Source organism: Manacus candei, unplaced genomic scaffold (assembly GCF_025592945.1).
Source record: "Manacus candei isolate 608988 ecotype Guabito, Panama unplaced genomic scaffold, ASM2559294v1 h1tg000015l, whole genome shotgun sequence".
In the NCBI taxonomy this organism is placed as follows: Eukaryota; Metazoa; Chordata; class Aves; order Passeriformes; family Pipridae; genus Manacus; species Manacus candei.
In genome coordinates this window covers 4054650-4077123 of record NW_026138063.1, presented here as the reverse complement: position 1 = coordinate 4077123, position 22474 = coordinate 4054650, and the positions used below count along the sequence as shown (strand labels likewise).

General features: G+C 47.8%; 1 protein-coding gene across 8 annotated transcripts in view; it reads left to right on the top strand.

The window, feature by feature from the left end:
- MECOM (MDS1 and EVI1 complex locus) overlaps nt 1-22474 on the top strand; it is a 333582-nt gene that overhangs the window by 278421 nt on the left and 32687 nt on the right. For 7 of the 8 annotated variants that reach the window (XM_051781688.1, XM_051781691.1, XM_051781689.1 and 4 more), the window contains 3 exons: nt 8778-8912; nt 19271-19373; nt 21238-21454. In XM_051781688.1, coding sequence (XP_051637648.1) covers nt 8778-8912; nt 19271-19373; nt 21238-21454 — 455 coding nt within the window. Of the gene's footprint in view, nt 1-6916; nt 7189-8777; nt 8913-19270; nt 19374-21237; nt 21455-22474 lie in introns of those variants that run through there. The other variant, XM_051781693.1, reaches the window with a different exon arrangement.

Below are 22474 nucleotides of genomic sequence, written 5' to 3'. Positions count from 1 at the left end.
TTTTAATGTATTTATAGTTTCACAACAAACCCATAACAAAGAATTCTTCCTCTCCTACCCATATGTAAATAATATCTAACACTACTGTCAGGGTTTGGCAGAGCAGCGATGTTTTGGAGGTAATGTGGATCCTCAGCCTGCTTTTAGCAGGGCATCTCTCTACTTGCAGGCAAGTGCCTTGCAATAGGAGGAGGATTAATCATCACTATTAGAGCCCTCGCTTTCCTCTGCAACCTTCTCTTCCCAGGGATGATGAGTTAATTCAGCTGGAACAATGTTAGTTCATCAAGTTTTGTGGTTTATCTGAAAATCGAATGGCAGTAATTTCATATGGCAACTGACTTAATGCCCATTTAGTTCAGGTTTTAGACAACTCTGGTCGATGAACACAATGGGGTTAATAAGAAACATGGGAGGGATGAAACTGTAACACCGATGCTTTCAGGCAGGTTTTCTTCCCGGCTGCAGAGCTGGTTATGTTGGCTGTCTGCACGTGTGTTTCTGCATGTAGGATGTGTATCCTCCTCTCTGAACCTCCCCTAGAACCATCCACACATGTAATGTTTAAAATAGCAAATGCAAACCTGAAAATTTTAAAATGAGTGTTTGACATTTTATTGGGTGATAAATTGCTTCTTACTCTTATAAAGTCCACAGGTGTTTATGCCCACTCTTGTACGCCTAGTTAAAACTTTGGCTACAATAGGAATGCTTTGAAAATAGCCAGTCACTCCTAAAATTGATTATTAAAATAGAATTACCTGTTATGCATCACATTATTCTAGTTGTGTAAAGTTCTGTTGCTTAACCCTTTCAATCTCTATTGTCCTGGAGTTTTCCCCGATTCTGTATTTTCTTTTCCACCCTTTTGGTTTGTAAATTCTGTTGTCAGATTCTGGATAGTGCCTAGACCCAAATGGCTCCCCAGGACTTGCTGCCACACACCTTCCTTCCGTGGGTCTTCCCATGCCATGAGAGCTCTGGGGCTAGAAGAAATCTTCCAAAGCAGACCATCAGATTTTTTTGTCAAATGAGAAGGCTTGAAAATTAAAAATTTGGAAGAAATGGAGAATTAATGGAACCTTGTTGAATTCTTATGCACATACATACAAAGGAAGTCTGCAAAATCCTTACACTGTGCTTCCTATTTTGTGGATATCGTGCCTTCTCAGGGTGTGTTTTTTAGGGATCTTCCATTTTTAGAGCAACCTATGCAAAATGTGGTGTTTTCAGGCAGAGAAGTAGTGGCTACATCATGTGGGGGCCTCTGTCTGCTCCATGGGTCCAACTGCTCTATCTCTGGATGAGCAAATCCTGGGAAGCAGGAATGAGTATAAACCTGAGAGGTTTACTCAGTTGTATTTCAGCAAGGATGAATGATAAGTGATTAAAAAAAAAACCAAAACAGGTGGTTTTTTTAGTCGTGTTGGTAGTATTTAGAGAGCCAAGCTCAAGCTCTTACTCTTTGGGTGGTTAAAAAAGAGAAGAGCCTTCCAGGCTGCCAAGTACATAGTGGGGAGATGCAGAATAAGGACATTGCCAATGGAGTTTCCCAGATTCTCCAGGATTTTGGCTTCTTTTCAAAACATGAGAAAGGTGAAGCACAGAAAAGCACAGCTTCTGGCTGGCCAGGAGGCCAACACCCACATCAGTCAGCTGCAGCCTCACAGTGCCCTGTCTCTAGTAGGTGCTAAGACAAGCTGGCTAATGCAGGTTTCTCCCCCGACTTTTATTGTAGCCAGACTCGTGCCAAACTTGCCCAGTGGGGACTGTCTCACCCCGCAGGTACAGAAACCTTGAGTGTGAGAAGGGCCCAGGCTGGATTTGGAGGCTTCCAGACTCTTCTGTAATGGAAGTAATGAATGCTGCAAAGGAAAACAGCAACAGTCCTCAGCATCCGGCGCCAGAACACGCGCCTTGGCAGGGAAACCTAAGGGAAGGTTTGGAGGAGGAAAACGAGGAGATTTTTTCCCATTGCAAGGAGGATGGTCACAGCAGGGGGTGGATAAGCAGCACTGCATCCCTCAGCATCAAATTTTGGGGTGTGCTGCGAGTGCCATGGTTTATTTGCAGTAAGGCAAACATCTTGTCCTGCTGCAAGGAAGGGCAGTTTCTGCAGGGTTTCTTCCCCAAGGCAGGAGCAAAATCACACAGGCAGTTGGATACTAGTCAGTGAATCATTTTTACATCTTCCTTATCGATGGTGAGGGTAAATCTTCTGCAATTTGCCTTCTCCTAGTGTGCAGTAACACCCAAGGTCCAAAAAGATTCAGGCTTGAACCCCAGCAGCACAGCTCAGCGTCTGCCAGAAAACTCCCTCCCACCAGGCAGCCCCTGCTCAGGAAGTTTCCCCTCATCCATCAGCCGTGACCCACACCCCCACAGGGAGACTTGGACCATTGGGATGGGATGGAGCCACTGGCACACATGGCTGCAGGACAAGAGGGCAGCAGGTCTGCTGGGATCACACACACCAGGACAACGGGAGATGAGAAGGTGGGGTTGGGCTGTCAAGCTCAGATCGGGGTACAAAGGAATATGCTATTTTAAAGCCTAGATTTTAATAGGAGAGAGAAAGTAGAGCCTTTCTGCTCAGTACTTGGGTAGTTGTTTGGCTTCTGCCAGTAGCAGCATTGTCCTGTTACAGACCATAAGAGGGGGTGCAAGTTGCAGCAGTGCCCGTGGGAGTGCAGGGGTGGCTTCACCCACACCTGGACCCCAACAGTGCTGGAGCATCACTCACGTGTGCCATGGCACCATGAATTCCCTATAGATTGTGCTGTGCCGGGGGGACTCATGCAGCAGTCAGAGAGTGAACCTAAACACCCGCTACCTCTTTGTATGGTTGGGAGCTGTGTGTGCTCCACAGCTCCCCGAGCACACCTCTGTCCCCACAGGAATCACAGAGGCCCTTTAACTTTTTTTACCGCCTGCACATGCACCCCTCTAAAATTTTTGCAAGGATTTGGGGTTTATTTTTTTCTCCTGAAGGCAGTCGGTATTTTCAGCAGGGAGGGTGTGTGGTTTTCTGCATGCTCCTCATTTCACACTGGGTAATGCCCCTTGCTACCTGGCTATGAGGGGGGGGATAGTTATGGGGCTCCCTGACTCAGCTGGAGTTTCTGGGCTTCGCTGCCAAAAGGGGACCACCTCTGCTGGTGGGGAGAGCCCCAAGGACCCCCAGAACCCTGCGCTGCCCTGGGGAAAGGGGTTCTGGGCGCAGGAAAGCGCTGATCCCCCTGCATCCCACAGCCGGGCTGGGGGGAGGAAACCCACCCTCTAGCAGTGCCGGCAAAGCCAGCCTGACCCGAGCAAATGAAAATAATCAAAAGTAATTAGAAGCGTGCTGGACTGCTCCTCAGAGATCTGTGCGAGAGAATAAACATGCCGGAGCCCTCCGAGCCACTGCAAAGGCCCATGTCTGAGCTGTTAGGTGCCCTGACCTTGTCCACATAAAGACGTGATTTATGAAGTGCAGGGCACAGCAGCAGGGCTTCTGTCTTCTCCAGGAGAACCAAATTACTGAGGTGGAGATTAACATGCTTTCAGTTGGGCCCATTTCCAGACCAAGGGAAATTTTTTATTTACATTTTTTTACCTTTAATTTTCCCCTCCTCTCCCTCGCGTGAAAACCGCCTTTTGGCTGGGAAGGATGAGCCCAGCAGCGTGTGAGGGCAGGAGGGGCAGCAGGGACAGGGCACCAACATGAGGGGCATCACGATGCCCACCCCACTCCTTCATCAAGGGCTGGAGGTGATGCAAATCTTCCCCCTGAAATCGGCAGCAACACTTGTGGTTTCGCTTGATTTTATTTTTTTCCCCTAAGTTGACATCCACAACGTGGGGTGGAGGAATTGACGTGCAGAAACTGTGTTGCCTTTTCTGCTTGTCGTTGTTTCCCAGGTCTGTCCCGGAGCCTTTGGATATGTCAGAAGGCTGTTGTTTTCTGCGTTTGTTTTGCTTTGCTTTTCCTTTCCCTTTCTCTCTCCCTGTTTGATGCACTCACACGGTATTTCAAACACTCCCTGCAGCGTTAGTCAGGATGCTCAATGTTGTATTTAGTCACCTTGAGAAATACAACATTAAACCCCACTTAAAAAGGCAGTTGTGAAGTGGCTTGTCTATAAACATAAGGATAGTATTAAGCCTAATATGAACATTTATGGTATTTAAAAAATCACCAGCGACTTGTCTGATTTTTCCCCATTGTCCTCGGCAGCATTTGGCCCCAGGAAGCCCATTAAACGTGGACAGTGCCGTTATTTCATCTGGCTGTGGCCGAGCTGCTTTGCTTTGCTTTAATGATGTGCTGGAATGCACGATGCCCATAGGGTCTCCATTAGGAGAACTTTTACTTCTGGGACGACCATGAAGTTAAAGGCTTAAAAGAGGCATCAGTTTACAGCCTGGTGGGGATTACTAGCAGACTGGAGTACTAACTCCTGACTGCTCCACTAATAGAGCGACTTGTTTTAAATAAACAATTGCCAAAGGGACCCCGTGGAAATATTCGGGCCTCTTGAAGTGCCCACCGAACCGAGGGGAAAGACGAAGGAGATGTTTAAAAGGTTGAAACGAGAAAAAAGAAATGCATCGAGGTGTGTTGATGTGTGTATCCACTTCCCCGCACCGGGATGTTGGAGGTCCCGACCGGCGGCGGGGCCAGGCTGACCCCCCGCCCCTCCCCAGCCGCCAACCCTCCAGCTGGGGGGCTTGTGCCTTTTTCCCCCTCCTCTTCCTCCTCCTCCTCCTCGGGCCGTGCTCCCCTCCACCCGGCTGGAGGGAGCCGCTGGGAGTGCTGCATGAAGGGGAATTACTAAAAATGGGGGTTTTCCCCCCAAAAAGCGGGTTTTCCCCGGCGGCGATCGCCACCCAGCGGCGGCGGAGCCCCGGTGCGGAGCAGCCCCGCTCCGCCGGTACCGGGAGCCCCTTTTGTTTATCCACCCGCGTTTCCTCCCTTTGTGGCACAGCGGAGGGGAGGGGAGGGAGAAGGGGGGGGTCTCCGGCTCCTATCGGGGGCTCTGATCAGGCCGATGGGCTCGAGCAATCAGTTTCCCAGATTACTTGTATTTAATACACAATGCATCATAAAGCAAATCCCTCATCCTGACAGGGAGAAAATAGAACAGCTCATAGCGCGAGCCGGGCCAATTTATGGCTAAATTAAAAAAAAAAAAAAAAAAAAAAAAGAGAGAGAAAAAGAAAAAGAAAAAAAAAAAAAAGAGAGAGAGGGAGAAAAAAATAAGAAAGAAAAAAAATCCCCAACAATGGGGAGCGGAGGGAGGGCAGGAACCCACGGCCCCGCACACCGGGCGGGCGCCGGTTCCCAGGCCCGGGCGCTCTGGATTTTTTGAGGTTATTGACAAAGGATTTTTTTTCTTTAATTTTTTTTTTTTCCTGTCCTACCTACTACCACTGAGGTTTTTTTCTCCCCCCCCTCGTCTCTCTCCCCTCGGACAATAGCCATTATCTGAGCTAACAGGTCAATGTCACAGATAACGGGCCGCTGAGACAAATCCATCAGCATCTCCTGTCACCCGGCTTCTCGCCCTCTCCCCGTGTTCCTTCCCCAGCCCCTTTCGGCCCCCGGGGAAGAAAAATCCACTTTCAGTCTGAAAAATATATATGCACTTAAAAAAAAAAAAAAAAAAAAGTGGGTGGCACTTCTGGATGGTGCAATAAAAGATACAACTCAGCACTCTTAGTTTTTTTTTTTCCTTGCCCTCTTCCCAAAACACACAAATGTACGTGGATCTCGCCGTAGTGAGAGCTGTTCCAAACTTTGCGGATGTTTGCGGTTTTGCGCGATTTTGGGTCGATTTGCGGAGCCCGGAGGGCCCCGCACCGGGGGGGGGGCTGCGCTGCCGCGGGGGTGGGAGCGGGAGCGGGCCCGGCCCCACCGCCCCCGCCGGCAGGTAGAGCCCGGCCTCCCGCCGCTCCATTCATGGGATTCGTTACCAAAGAAATAAAGGGGGGGAAAAAAGGAATCGTTTAGGAAGCGCCGGCAAACGTGGAGGTGGTTCCGCGGCACCAAACGGGGGGGTCGTCGGGAAAATTGGCCGGTAAAAAAAAAAAAAAAAGTTGCATTTCATTAAAAATTGTTATTAATAACCAGAGTGACGCGATGACGGGAACAACTCAGGTTAACGCGCCGGCTCCCGGAGCGCCGGGAGAAGCCGTCGGGGCGAGCGCGGCGCGGCTCCCGCTCGGGGCTGCGGGGGCGAGCGGCGAATAAATAGAGGCGAGCGGGGCGAGGGCCCCGGGGCACCGCGCACCGCCGGCCCCGGGCGGGAGATGCGGCCGGGGGGGGGTTGCGGGGGCCGCCCCCGCGGAGGGGCCGCTCCGCCGCGACCTGGCGGTGACCCCCGGCCGCGGGGCCGCTGTCGCTTTAAGCGCGCCGGGAGCGCCGCCGCCGCCCGGGCCGGGGGGGCCGAGCAGGAGGGGGGGAAAGGCGGCCGGAGCGGCCGGGGCTGCCCCGCTTTAAAGAGACAGTGCCCGGAGGGGGAGCGGCGGGCGGGCACGGCCCGACGGGGTGGGCGGGGAGGGGGGGCGGGCAGGGCCGCGCCAGGCCGGGCCGGGCCGGGCGCTGCCCGGGGGTGCGGCGGGGAAGCAGCGCCGCGGGCAGGCTGCGGGGGTGGGGAGGGGGAGAGCTGCCCGCCCGCCCTCCCACGCGCACTCACTTTTCTCCCATCCCCGGCGGAGAAGTGAAAGAAGTTTGTTTTGTTGAGCGGTGCGCGGTGGGGTTTGTTGTTGTTGTTTTTCTTTTTCTTTTTTTTTTTTTCTCTTTTCCCCCCCCCTCCCTGAAGAGGCTTGTGTGAGGGTTTGGGGTGCTTTCTTTTTTTTTTTTTTTCTCCCCTTCCTCCCCCTTCCTCGAAAACTTTCTTCGCACACCACCCCCCCAAAGCCAACCGATAAGACCAGGAGGGGCCGAAAGGGGACGGTGATGGCGAACCGGCAGGAACCCGCCGAGCCCCGCCGCCGCTGAGCCCTCCGGGGCCGGCAGCCCCCGCCCCGGCCCCGCCGCCCCCCGCACATGGTGGAGCGCCCCGCGCCGCGCCCGCCGCTGCCCCGGACACCGACGGCCGCGGCCTCCGCCCGCCTTTAGCGCCGAGATGTTGCTTCCAGCCGCCTGAAGGATATTTGTCCCTCTCCCCCCTCCCTGCCCCCGCGGGCTCCCGGCGACAGAAGGTAAGAGCGGCGAGCGCGGCGGCGGCGCTGCCCCGGCCCCGCGGGACGGGGCCGCCTTGCCCCGTCGGTGCCGCCGGCCCCGGGGCAGACCCTCCTCCGCCGGCCCGGGGAGGGGGGGGTGAGCCACCCTCCCCTCCTCGCGGGTTGCTTTGAAAGGGAAAAATTAAATGTTCTCCCTTCCAAAACGAGCCAGAGGTGCGGGTGGCGGGGCAGCGCGCACGCCCGCGGGGACCGAGCGCGCCTCGTTGGGGTGCGGGATTTGGGGGGCTGCGGGGTTGAGGCTTTCCCCCTTCGTTTGCCGGGGGCGAGAGGAGACACTCGGGTGCCGCGCGGCGATGCTCGGCAGTCCCGGGGGGCTGCGCGCACCCACCGCACCCCCACCTCACGGACGGGCCCGATCCCGAGCATCCCGATCATCCCGATCCCGGTCCCCGGGGGGGCGGCGGGGGGCCGTGACCCGGGCAGCCCCCGCTGTCCCTGCGCTGTCCCGGGCTGGCTCCGCGGGCACAGCGCGTTTAGTGCCCGGTCGTGAGCCCGGGGCAGGAACTTCCGTGGGCTCCCGGTGACCGAGCACCGGCAGCGCCCGCTCCGGCCGCGGGTCCAGGCGCTTCCCGGCGGGGCACAGCCTCCCTCTCCTTTCGCTTTTCGTTTGGGGCGTTTTAAGGTTGTTTCCTTTTATTTTCCTAATAAAACGGGATGGCTGATGCCCGTGCCAAGCCGGTGAAGTTACAGTTTAGCAGTGAGCTCCCTGGGATGCGCTGGGAAGTTTGGGATAGGCCGATGGTAAAGATTGCAAATAATGATATTCAACCCGCTGTAACGATTAGTAATTTGTCATAATATTAGAATAGAACATCCTCTTTAGCTTGTCCACGAGCAGTCTCATTATATTTGTTTATTGTCTGCATAATTTGAACCATTTATTGGTGTGTATTGAATTCTGCCATGGTTTGCATGAGTGTTTACATTGTTTTTCATTTATTCTCTTTTATTTTGACAGAAGGAGTTTTGTTATTTGCTTCAATTAGGGGGAGGGATTTAAGTGTTGCACAGGACTGTTCGGGAAGTGTAATATTAAAACAAGATAAATAACTCTGCCTACCAAATAAAGTTTGGTTCAGAGCAACAAATCCGAAAATTCTAAATGGGAGCTGCAAACAACGTAAATTCTGAAACAAAACAGAAACCTCAAATGAAGCCAACACCATCTATTTTAATAATTTTTGTTATATTCCTGGCAGAGTCTGATTTAATTATAATTTCAAATGTAGTCATTGATGAATGCATAGAAAATCAGATCCATCTTAAATTAACATAGTGTTTCATAGCAATAATTAAACATCTCAATTGCTTGTATATATTTGTCAAGATATTTTTCAGAACTTTTATTGCGCTTTTATAATTATGTGTGTATTCTGATAATTCCTAAAAACAAATCTCACCAGGGAAACATTTCTGAATAAGCACACCTATATTATTATTATTTTTATTATTATCTATTTGTTTATCTGGAAACCTGTGATTTATCTTTTGATTAGTACACCCAGCCAGCAACAGAAAGATTTACTCTTTCATATTCTTCTTTTTAGATCTTGGATGAGTTTTGCAATGTGAAGTTCTGCATAGATGCCAGTCAACCAGATGTAGGAAACTGGCTCAAATATATCAAGTTTGCTGGATGCTACAATCAGCACAACCTTGTTGCATGTCAAATAGGTGATCAGGTACGTGGTCTTCACTTTCTGGACTTATTTTTTTAAGGAACTTGAAGGTGTCAATGCAAAGAAAATAATAGCAATTCACAGCAGCTTTTGGCCTGTTTGCTGTTATGGCAAAAGATAAAGGACAGATGGGAAAGGTAGAAAGGAATAATTTTGGTTATGGGTGCTAGAAAATACGAATTTTCCGTTTTTTTCACAGTGTTGTTTAATTCATAAATGATTTTTTTATTGTCTTATACCTGATAAAAATTGTGACTGCTTTCTTAGGTGTGCAAACCCAGTATTTGCTGATTTTGAATTAGCAGCATTTTCTGGCTCCTCTTCCAGTCCTCTTGGGTTGCTCCCTTAAAGCATTGAGTTGATTGGAAGCTGTAACATAAATGTGATGGCAAGAGTGGAGGGGAAGGCACAGAAGTGGTGATGTTACCAATGTAGTTGCATGTGTAGGGCTTTGGATTTGAATGCACATGTGCATTCAAATATTATTGTACCTTCCCATACACTTTGCTGGAACTCATAATACTCATATGTTGAATCGGGGTCTTCGGTGGTTTTCTTTTTCTTTTCATTTATTGCACTTAAATCCACTCTTTGTTGAGCTGAAACATTATTTATCCTTGTGTGTTGGAAAAAGGCTGATATAGGCAGAGGAAGGACACAGTAAAGCATTTTGTTTTCAATTATGCTGATGAGTTATTAGGTGTTTCTTAAATCAGGGTTCGCTTTTGTCTGCGGATAATACATACCATTATGAAATATTTTAATGGGCAAAGTTAGGTTAAGGAAGCTTTGCTTCTTTAAAGTGAAGTATGTAAAATAGCAAAGCAAATGATTGTGAATTCTGGTTTCCAATTTAAACTTTGCTACCTGCAACATAGGATTCAATTCATTTAATCAGTGTTTCATTTCCCCCCCCTTAATTAACTGCATCAGGTGAATGTTAAAGATTATCTTTAGCTGATTTAATTGCCCTGACAGTATTGAAAGAAGAATCACAACCAGACACAAAGCTTCAATTAGAAATCATTCTTTCTAATCAAATTCCTTACGTATAGGAAATGAATGTGAGACAGCCTGCTATTGCCAGCCCAGCATTACATATTTCACTCATGCAAGATAGCTGATTAAAACATGTTTAAATAACTTTCTCAATCATGAGAGAAGATCCTTTTAATTTTCAACTTTTCCAGTTCAGCCCTGAGCACATGTAGCACAGAACAAGCCAGCCAGCCGACCGAGAGATAATTTCCTTTTCATACAGCAGCTGGTTTAACTAAAGAAACCATAAAGATTATTAGTAAATGCAAGATACATTTTCCAAGCTGAAATACACTTTATGCTGAAAAACGATAAATTCTCTCAGTGCAGAGCATTTATGGACGAGCAGTAGGAAGAGGAAACTATACAGATTGATTGGAACAACAAATTCAAATATTTTACGTTTAGTAGGAGCTGGCATAGATAGGGAAGATCAGAAGCGGGATCACGTGCATTGGTCAAAGCAACCCACTGTCTTTGGGTTGGAATTGGGGATCTGCAACTGAAAATGCACACGAGGCTGAAACATCAGCATCTCCCTCTGCAACGCAGACACGCACCCGCGCCTTGACGTTTTTGGAAGGAAAGTCATGGCGCTTTTAACTTTCTCTTTTTTTAGTGTTTACATTTCTGACATTTGGTAATGGTGGCTGTACTGCTGCCAATAATTTCTTTCATTCACAGGAGGCTTGTTATTTATTTTGCACAGTATCGTGCTGTTCATAATTCCATACTTTTACAGCTTTTTGTTGCTGAGATTTGCAAATTAGGATTTGGTTGTCTTTCAAGTAGTATGTTGTGAGCTGGGTGTTGTCAGCAAGGGATTGTTGTCCGTTTGGCCCTCTGGAAATGCTGTGGATTTACCCACAGAATCATCCGCGTACTCCCAACGTTTTATGATCAGAGCCTGAAAAGTTAATGCTAAAAATGTGCTCTCAAATCTTAAAGCAAAAAACCCTTTCTAGCAGCTCCTCCTTCTGCTTTCTTCTGGCACAAACTCACCAGAGGTAATATAAAATATAATAGGAAGGCAGACTGGGAAATGGACGTTACATGGCCAAACGTGTGTGTGTACGAGGAGTGACAAATGCAAGTCAGGGCTGAGCGTGCATATATAGACTGAGTGGGGCTGCCAGGGGGTCACGGGGCCTCGGTAACTCCTGGAAAGAAGGGGGGGGGGAAAGAAAAACATGGGAAAAAAAGGGAAAATAAAAATAAGGTGGAGCTGAGGATGTGTATCAGTGGTTGTAGCTAGAGCTGGAGGGCAGAGGTGATGCAGCCCAGCTGGGACAGGAGACCCCAGCTCAGCTGGAGCCACAGCCAGTGCTGGGTGCAGGGGTGGGTGGACACCCTGCTTGGGGGACACCCCAGTTCCGCTTTCTTCCCCCAGGAATACAAAGCACCTCAGCAGCCCTGGGTGCACGGGGAGCATCCCCGCTGCGGAGACGCTGCTCGCTCCCGAGGCACAGACACTCGATCAGCAGTAATTGTTCACCTCTAATTGCTTCAACTCATCTGTAAAATTCACAAGCAAACATTGGGCTCTACCTGAGAAGGTAAAAGATCCTGCCAGCGCTCCCAGGTTCATGCTGCCCACAAGTTTATATTACTAAATTCAAACTTGACTGACAGGCAGGTATGATTCCCAGACTGCTTGAGGCAGGATTTAGATGGACTCAGGGCGATGTGTAATGTAGTCACTCTGCTATGTTCTACCTGCTGTATTTAACAAAAAGAGTGAAAGAAAAACATTTTTTGTCATTTTCACTATTAGAGTTTTTTCAGAGACATACCACCCCACCCCCTGACTCACGGCTGAGGTTAGGTTTCATCACTTAGGATCAACTTTACAAAAGGCCTGGGCTCTTTCTTAAGACTATATAAATGAGCTTTGCTGAGATGAACAGCTCGATAATGGTGGGATGCAGTCAAAACATGCACGCTGGATGCAACTCATGTTTCATTTGATTGCAGCTGGAGTAGGGTTTAAAAAACTGCATTTTTTTTTTTGTTGTTGGTTTGGTTTTTTTTTATTTCAAATGAGATTGATCTAGGATTTCTTTTTTCTGTCTTCCTATTATCTCCTGTCATGCTTAATCTGACCTGAACATATGTAATTCAAGATGGATATAAATAATCAAATTCCACAAACAGGGCACTCTTGTTTTTGCCTTTCCCCAAAGAGACTACAGCGTGTGCGGAGCTGCAGAGAGTCTTGTCCCTGTTCTTGCCCTGGAATGCGTTTTTTCATCTCAGAGTCAGGATTCAAGAGCAGTTTCTGCTAACTTGGACGACTCCCCTGTTATCATTAAATATCTATTAATTCAACTTTTTCATGACTTCAGAATGATTAGCCCTGTTAGGCTTTCTGGCAGCACTGTCAGCCCAGCTAAAGCATTATTTTTAAAGAAGTACGTTAATGAAAGTGCAGTTGCAATTCTAGTAGTGACTATGGCAGTGGCATGGCAGGGGCTGTCACACATTCCAGGCTGGGATCACGGTCACCTTCAAACTCTAAGAAATAATTTATTTTTTAAATTTTTTTCTTTTAAGAAACCTTGTTGATGTTGAAGTTAAAATACCTGAATGCTGTTTTTATCTTGCTTATTGCTCGCAGAGTTCTGACAGTGATACAGCCACATACTGCTGTGAAACTGCCCTGAGCTTCCAGGTCTTTTCCCCCCTAACAAAGCAGCTCCTGAAGACTCCCTTTGGTTTATCCATGGAAAACTCAAAGTGGCTCAGATCACTTTACTGAGGTTTTAGCTTGCTGTGCGTGCTGAAATAGGTTTTCGGTGTTTTTTTTTTTTTTGTGTGTGCTTTGTTTTCTTTCCTTATACTCAAGTATGTGCCGCTGCAAAGGGAGAAAAACCAGTAGTATCACACCCTTAACAACGTGCCCAATGTCAGTGATATAAACTTACAGGAGTGAACCTACTGCTGTAGGTTCCACCAGATCTGATCCCATCTTACACGTTTTACAAACTTTTTTAATCTGCAGGCACAGCCTCATGTTTCAGGTTTTACGGCCGCGGCCCCCCCTCCGTGGCGGGCAGAGGCTCCTTGCACAGCCACCTGCAAAAGTTGTGTATTTAAGGAATAGTTTTGAGGCTTTGTTGTCAGAGAGTGAAATTAAGGTTTTGGCTGTTGTGGGTCAGGAGGGCACACACACGCTGAGCTCATACGGGGCCCTATTCTGCCATGATTCTTCCTATGATTTATTAGTTATTAAGCAAATAAAACTTAATCCAGCTCCCACTGAAAATCTGTCTCCAGTGGAGCAGGGATGTATTAGCTTGGGGCTGGTGGAACAAGGAGCTGCTTGGTGTTTTTCCACTTGCTGCAGTTAAAGCTGAGGCTGTGGGTGAAATTCCTGCCTGGGCTTTATGACTGCCTGTGTTATCTGGAATTTGATGCACTTGGTGGTGTTACCACTCTTGGTGTTGGACTGTCCTGACGTGACCTAAAATAAGCTGTTCAGAACCAAACCCAACAACCCAGTTGTTGCCATTTCTGCCAAGTGGTAAGGTTTTTATTGATGATTCGTGTTTAATAAAAGGGATAAGGCATGCTGTCTCTAAACAGAAATGCCTTTTTTGTGATGAGAGCTGTCAAATCCTACTGATCTGCTTGCCAGAGTGTAGAGGATTATGGAGAGCCACAGAGCCAGGACACAGCTGCACCTTGCTCGACATTCATGTGGTTCATTAATGAGGGTTCAGGACTGTTGGAGGACAACTGAGTGGTGAGGTCAGCTCAGGAGAACAGGTGGGCACACAGGAGCTGGGGTCTGGTGTCAGTGGTTAGTGACACCCAAGCAGGAGGTTCTGCAGGACCAGAGCAGCTTGGCTGGATGTGGCAGCCTCTCACCTGGAACCAGGTCTTTCACAGAAGCTAAAATTCATCTCTGAAGGAAGAAGACATGAAGGGCTCTGGGGAGGTGGCCTGCAGCCCCCAAGATGCCAAAGAGGGTGTCCTGCAGAGAGGGACCCTGCATTTCCTTCCTTGCTCTCAGGGAGCAGGAGGCACCTTTTGCCTTGGAAGGTCGAAAAATGGGGATTCCTGGACCATTCTTCCTCCAGTCCATCCTGCTTGACAATTTTGGGGCATTTTGGAAATGAAGAAAGAAAGGATTCTTAGTCCTGGTGCTCAGGCACTGTGGTGCTCCTCCACCACCTCCGCAGGGTGAGAGGAGAGTCCTCTCTCCCCACCGGGCTCCCACCCATACCTCTGCAGACACTTGCTGAGTTTTGCCTGTGGATTTTTGCTGAAGTTTTCTTTGGGCCAAGTACAGCTTTCAGGCAGGACTCCTCTACATTAGCCCTTGAAAAAACTCGGGTTTGTTTCAATTTATCATTTGCTTGAGTACAGCAAGAAGAACCTGGCTCGGGTTTCATCACACAGCTCTCCAACTGCACAAGTTGTTCATCACAGGAGCTAAAGTTGAAGCTTCACCATTTGGACCTTTTTCTTTCTTGTTTTTTCCTTTCAAACTCTTAATTAGGGCTTGTTGTGAAGTTATATATCCCTTCGTCCTTCTCCTTTTCCTGGCAGGCATAATTCCTGGTTTTGATGGGGCTCCTTGAGCATAAACGCTTATTATTAGTTTTGGACATTTAATTTGTTTTGCTTTTCAGGCAAGTTCCACTCTTGCTCCAAAGCAGCACAGGGGTGAATGCCAGTTGGCAGTGTGCAGGCTACCTCTACAGGCACTCACTTTCCTGCCCCAATTCAGGACATGCTCTCTCTGGAGCACCAGAGCCTCCAAGGACGGCAAGGAGTTGAGGCTTGAGATAGATATGCCCATGGCACGTGGTCCAGCTGGTGCAGGAGCAGCAGTGCAGGGTTTTGTGGGTGCTGATGGTGTTCGCCAGGGAATGATCCACCTTTGGGCTCTTCTGTTCCATCCCACCATCCCACGCAGAGTGGATCCTCCGCTCGGTCCTGCCACTTACAGCTGTGTGGGGCAGGGCAGAATCACCGGGTGCCTTCTCCCGTGGTGGGAGCTGTGAGTTCAATACATGGGCTGGGCGTTGAAGTACGAGCAGACTCAGAGCAGCATCTCTCACCTGCCCTAAAATCTGAATTTCCCAGGCAGCAGTGGAGCCCATGTGATGTTTTCCAAAGCTTTTGTGTGCACAGGGTTTAGTTGTGGACTCTTGGGGGCACAACTGATGTGTGCCTGGCAGTCGGTGCCTTTGCTCATCTGCCAAAGTGTAGCTTTTCCCCCCAGACTGTAACTTCAGTTAAATCCTCCTGGCTCTGGGGGGGTGCTGGGAGGGAACAGAGGGGGGTGCAGGCAGGGTGGTGTGGGGCTGGCCAGGGCAGGGGGGTGGCTGGGGTGTTTCACAGCATGGCCCGGCCGAGCTCGCGGGGAGTGCGTTTTAGCTATTATTGCAATTATTACAACTTCCTGAATAGGTCGAAGGTCGTTCATAATTCACGCTTCTGTCATCTTTACACATGCCAAACGCAGTCTATTAAGCATAAATAAAATTTCAAGTGCCTGACCAGGAAAAGTAAACTGGGATTCATAACAATGAGGCCTTATTCATCCATTTAAAAGTAAATTGTGTGTGTTCCTTTTTTCTTCCCCCTCCTCCCCTTTCCCTTTACGGCTTTGCAGTTTGGGAGCTTTTATTTCTGCTCGGTAGCAGAGATCTCTGACCTGCGGTGTGGGCAGGCACAGAGGACTGATGAGCCAGGCCTCCCCCAACTTCTCCCCACCTCGGACCCCCTGAACTCTGGAAGTGTTTCCAGATCTGGATCCGATTTTGCTCTTCCTATATAAACTGCAGTCACACACTGCTGATCCCAGGGCATGTGAAATGTGCATCTGGACTTTACTTTTATTTTTTTTTCCCCCCTCCGCTCATTGTTCCTCTCGTGAGCAGAAGCTCTTCCTATACTCAGTCTCGAGGCAGACTGGTGCACACTCGCACAGGTTAACCTGAAAAAGTTGGGTCATGGAATGGGCTTGATAGTCTGGAGAAGTGCTGTCCAGAAAATGAAAATCTTTCATTAATTACAGTAGAGTCAGGACTGCACCCAAGAAATCTTCAGGCTTTGCAATTGAAAAATCCACTTATTCTATGTTTGTATTTCCTAATACAAAAAATACTGCCCACAGTAGAAGTGCTGTAGTTGCAAAACGTGGGCCGCCTGAGGGAGACCTTAAGGGCTGGGGTGAAATTATGAGCTTCCTAATCTGAGGGTTGCAGGACCCCCCCATCACCAGCCCTCAGTAGGCTGCTGCTGCCTCAAAATTCGGGTAACATGGTTCATTGCAACAGTTGGCTTCTCAGTTTTTCTCAGCCAGGATAATTCCAGGAGGTTTTAGGTGAGAAGAGTGAGCAAACAAGTTTTTTTTGTGAAGTAGTAAGGACAGCTCTTAATATCAGATTAAATTTGCCTGCACGATCGTTTTGGTTTAAACTTCAATATGTTTTATTTTAGATTCTCACTGCAACTCAAATTGATGTGTAAAGCGTTAGTGCAGGTGAGGGTTTTTTGTACATACAGAAATTAAGAAATCTATTTTCAGTAATAATTAAAGTTAGTATTATAATAACGTGTAAATGCCAGACCCAGAAGTCTGTCACTTGGCTCTTGAGTTGCAAAATAAAGAAACATCACTCAACCTAAAACTTGGGAGTTTTTTAGAACACTGTCTCATCTCCCCACTGAGGTGCGGAGGGGCTGGCCAAGGAGTTTCTGATGGGTAGTTCGATCATCTCTGCTACTTTTAAATACCAACACAGACAAGATAACTGGCTGCAGAGTTTATTCCCTGTGTAGGGATTTGTCCCACAGCTGCAAGAAAGATGCAGCATCGTACCAGCACTTCCCAGAGAGAAGGGATGCTCCCCAGCACAGCACTTGGTGAACAAGGCCCTCTTTATGCCCCTGTACAGTCCATGTGTCCTCACTTTGCTGTGAGAGGTGAAAAGGTCTATCAAAGGTCTATCAAAACACCTTTGATGGGACAGGAAAAATACAGGAGGCTTTGCTGTGGTTTTGTTTGCTCCTTGGTGTGGAGGCACCACCAACCTCAGACTAGCAGCTGCATTTGCCTGTGACGCAAAACCTGTCCTGGGCAGAGCAGAAGCTTTGGCACAGCCCGTCTGGGATGGTGGAAGTCCCACCTGGCTGTGTGGTGATCCTGATCCTGCTCCCACCCAACAGGGAAGTTTGCAGAAGTCTCTCTCTCTGGTCAGTGTGCACATATTATTGTTGCACATTTTATTTCCACCCAAAGCCAGGCAGCAGCCAAGCTTATCTTCCACAGATCCGACTGCAGCTTCCCTTTCAGATATGTGGAGTCCCTTATGCTTTTGGAAGAAAAAAGCCAGTTTTCAATACATTTATCTTAATAAAGGGAAAAACAAGCATCACTTACAGAAGATATTTGCTGGATGTGGTGCTGTCATCAGGTTTATTTTCAAGAGGTGGAAGTTGGCTTCATTTGAATGTGTTTTGGTCTTTGATGAAATGAGTTTTGTTGCCCCAGCACGTCCCCAGCATGCCAAAGCCGACAGAGCATCCCTGTATCCTTCAGCACCGAGGATGGCATTGCCTCCAGAGAGGATTGTGGTACCAGGCATTCGTCCAGCTGCAGGATGAGATACACACAAAACCCTGCCATGGCTCTTTTGGCCTCCAAAATACTCAATGGAGTTTGAAATCCCCTCGGCAAGAAATACAAATAGAAAGCCCAAGCAGCCCCAGCTGATGGTTCAGTGAGGGTGGTGTGGAAGAGGAGGGAGGTGCAGCCTGGGCGGATCACACTGCACATAAACTCCTTCTCCTGGTTTTTATGGGGAAAATTTGCCACAAGCAGGAGTTTGTGGCACGGGTACATTGTACCTGATGTGTTTTGCCAGCGCTTCTGTCACCTGGTGAGGGGTGAGCACCGGGGTGGTGGGACAAGCTGCCCCAGGAGCCTCCACCACTGCTCGTTGCACCCTCCTCCAGAGTATCTTTTGGGACAAGGTAAAGGAAAAAAAAAATCCAAATCCGAGGAAATGCAACTTAATTCGTTGTTTTTAGGTATTTAGCCGGTGTCTGTGGGCACGGTTTGTGAAGAAAGGAAGGATTAGGCTATACGGCCACCTCCTGGAGGACACCGGTATGTGCTGGCTGCCGATGGTGTCAGTCCATGTGCAAGTGGGCAAGGAAAGCACCCACAAACCTTCACAGTCCCGTCCCTACCTGTGACAGATGCACCTGTGTGACTTTGAACAACGCAGGTGATTTTCTGCCCTTCTCCCAACGCACTGCAGCGAGTGTTGAGAGTAAAGAGTTTGGGAGCAAAACATTTAAAAATACATTAGTCTGAGAAAATGCTAAGACATCACTTTTTAGCATAGGAAATATAGCTGTCATGTGTTTTTGTTTAACAAGGCCCGAGGAAGTTACTAATATTTATTTGAGCTGTTTCGTGGAGCTTTTTAGCGCTCTTCACATTTCCTGCTGAGAGAGAAAGCAGCCAGATGGATTTTGGGAATTTCCTTTCGGCAGAGCCTTGTGGTGCTGGTGTGTGCTTCCTCTGGTGCATGGACCCAAGGGAGGGTGTCCCCTTTGACCCCTCCACAGCCTCCTGCCTCCCTGATGGGCTGCTTCCCACAGCCCAGTATCACCTGTATGAGGGGACCAGGTCACTGGCCAGGGTCACTACCAGCAGCTTTGGCTGCTCACCGTGTTTCTTCATCCAGGACTGATTTTTCCTTTGATTTCCATTTGAAGCTAAGGAATAACCAGGCTCATTGGTTTGTATAAGCCTGTTTCCTCACAGCTTTCTGGACTGCGTAGATGATTGGAATGGGGGATGGATGTCTATGGCTTAACCAGTAGCATCTACTCATGTCTGCTTTAGAATTATGGAATCATTAAGGTTGGAAAAGACCTCTAAGATCATCGAGTCCAACCATTAAAGTTACTTTAGTACCTTTTCCCAATGCAACAGGAGTTCCCCTTTCCAGGGATTACTCAGGGATGTGTTTTATGGCTACTCTGCTCACAGGTTTGGTGTAACTCAACACACAAGTTGCTGGTGATATCTGCAGTCATCACACAGCTCATTTTGCAGCAGAGGCTGTTGAAAGCACTCGTCCTTTTCTGTCCTCACAGAGCCCAAAGTACAACAGCTTTGGGGCTGGAAGGAGCAGACCTGCCACAGTCAGTGGGCTCCTCTCCAGCAGCAGCACCACGACAGGGCGGGCTCTGGCCACATGGTTTTGGTCTGTAACACTCACCAGCAGTGGCTGATACCTCTTTCCCTGTCGTGCTGCTCACGTTGCTTTCTCTTTTTGTTTGTTTTCCAGATATTCTACAGAGTGGTAGCAGATATTGAACCAGGAGAGGAGCTCTTACTGTTCATGAAGAGTGAAGATTATTCACATGAGACAATGGCTCCGGACATCCACGGTTAGCCCCTTCTTACTCTTTCATCTGGTTGAGAGTATCACTGAAATTAAGCCAAAATGTAGGGAGATTTCTCCTCTGTTGGAATCCTGTTGAAATCTGGGATGGCTTTACTGCAGCCAGGGAGGAGAGCTGGACCATGGTTGTATCTGTCCATCTGCTGCCCCTCTTTTTCTGATTGAAATTTGATTGGCTTGTGGGTATTGCAAAAGAAGAACAGGAGTTCATGTCCTTATCTTAAGGCCGTGCTGATCCTGCAAGACACATTTGGACCCTGATTATAGGTTATTTTTTGTCACTTAGCCGAACGTCTGTTACCTTGAAAAGAGAAAACCACAAAATCCCAGAATGTTCTGAGTTGGAAGGGACCCACAAGAATCATTGAGTCCAGCTCTTGAAATCTCAGACTGTTAATGTTGTCACTTGTGAGGACATTTCAACCATTCTTCCTCCTTATGCTCATCCCACACGCGGATTCTGGGTCTGAAACTCCTGAGTTGTTGCTGAGATTTGTTCCCCACCTCCAGAATCTCCTTTTGCTGTGCTGCCTGTCAGGCAATGGGTTACACAGCCACAGTGGGAACTGGGTGTAGGATATCTGCTTGGTGCCCAGTAGGTTGCAGTTCATGCCAACAGGGACATTTTACAAATTCTCAGGGATTCAAGGACAGTACACAGGGGTTTTCCCAGGGCAGGAAGTATCAAGGTCTGCACTTTCTTCGCTGCCTGTACATTTAAAGCAGCATCTTTTGTTGTCTTAAGAAAAAGGTAGGGATTATTCATTCATTCCTTCCCATTTGATTTTGTGTTTGTTTTTTTTTTTTCCTCCAGTGGTAACTTTGTTTAGTTATTGCTAAAGATGTTCCCCTTTTCAGCACAGTGTTTTCCCTGCCTAGTCCCTATGGTCAAGTAGCTATTGTATAAATGACACCAGAGGAAATCTCTGCAGTCACATGCAGGATTATGTCCCACAGGGCTGATTTAGAAGCAGATTGAGCCAAAGTGTTGCTTGTGGACAGCCAAGAACAGAACCCTGTGACGCTTTCTCTGGATCAGCTCAACTGTCAAGTAGCAACCAAGCACATACATTGGAGATTTCAGCCAGACTCCTCAGTGCCTTTCTGACTTAGGGCCTCTGGGCATTTTTATCTGGAACCAGACCAGGGTGTCTGGCTCCTCATGTGGACCAACAGTAGAAAACCCAGCAGAAGAAAAATCATGGGATACTGTTTGCCAAGTTTGTTTTTTGGGATTTTCTTCAGCTAATCTATTCTTTTGCAGGAATTGCTAATTAATGGAATGCAGTATTCACTCCAAAGTAACACTCCAGTATGTTCTACACTCATTTTCAGTGAGAAAAACATTATGACTGATGTTATGGAATTTAAAGCAAGGACTTCAACTTCATGTGTCTCTGGCTTATTTGAACAGGGTTGGGTGCTGCAAAAGGACTCATGGAAATGAAGAGGCTTTTAAAAACTATTAACACCTTTTTGGCTATTTTAGATGTTGATGTTTGTGTCTGAGTCATCTCCTTCAGCCTCTACTGGAGATCCACCTTAGACCTCATATATATAGTTCCATTTAGGATGGTATATAAATTCACTGACTTTTGTCCTGAGCCTGTGTTAGGGATCCCTATTTGATCCCAGGCAGTTAACGTGTAGTGTTGCACTGTCATATATTGTAGAATTGAAGCATTATTATAAAGCATTCTTAGGAATCCTTCTTTCTTTTGAGGTTCTTCTCTTTTTAATTGAATAGCTCTTCATTTAACCATGCCATCATCCAACTCCTGATGGGATGGTGGTTAAAAATGGCTGAAAACTGATGTGGTCTCCCTGTGCCCAACCCCTTTGTGTTCCAGAGGAGCGTCAGTACCGCTGCGAGGACTGTGACCAGCTCTTCGAGTCCAAGGCTGAGCTTGTAGATCACCAGAAGTTCCCCTGCAGCACCCCTCACTCCGCCTTCTCCATGGTGGAGGAGGACTTCCAGAAGAAGCTTGAGAATGAGAATGACCTTCAGGATGTTCATGAAATCCAGGAGTGCAAAGAGTGTGACCAAGTCTTCCCAGACTTACAAAGGTAGGAGTAGATGCTTAAAATGTAGATGCAAGTTCTTCAGTGGCTTCAGTTGGATTCCCACAATTCCATAGTGTCTTCTTTCCTCTCCACGTTGTGTGGGCACAGTTGAAGTGACTGTGAACTGCCCTTTTTGGGATAGCAGTGTGTCTGTTTGCACTGCTTAATAATCATATGCCCCTTAAATGCTGACTTGTCAATTTGGAGTATTTAGTGTGTTTCACAGAAACCCTCACTAGTCCATGATTCAGGGTGTCGTGGTGTCTGTCAGAGCTTAGCATGGATTTCTGCATGCCCAGTGTTAGTCCTTTTGAATAATTGCTCCTGGAGGCTCCAGGTGCTTGTTCTGCCAGATGGAGCCCTCTCTCCCAAAACAGAGACACTCCTTTGCTCCTCTTGACGGGAGTGGAGGTGGCTCAGCATCACATGGGGCATCTCAGATCAGCGTTATCTGACCTGATCCTTTCACTTCCACACAATTAGTGACAGTGAAATTAAAACATGATGTACCAAGCATCACATATTAGGTCAGCCCCACTGAGCAGGAATTTGTGCAGGCACAAGGTCTTGTTCACCCACTGATGTTGAGCAGTGTGTGGCTCCACCTGTCTAATTTTCAGTCTGAGGGATTGATTCGAAGGGGCTGACGGAGGCAGATAAGTCAGAAGGATTTCCAACAGCTTGGATGAGGCAGGACTCTTGTCCATAACGGTTTTGCATATGCGAGTTATGTGGTGTTAAAGTCCTTTTCTCCCTGAGAGCCATAGGATGATATCTAACATATGGGAATCATTGAGGAAATGTAAATTTAGCTTAAAATATTAAATATTGAAGAGAAAGGGCAGAAAACAAAGAACGAGTCATCATAAATAGATGGGCAGTACTGTGAGAAAGAGTGAAAAATGAGAGGGAATGCAGTTGTTCTCCCAACTCCTGAATTATTGAAAGGCTCATACACCACAAAGACAGTTCACAGCAAAAAAGTGCCAAAATGTACTATATCCAGATTATATAAAATAAAAG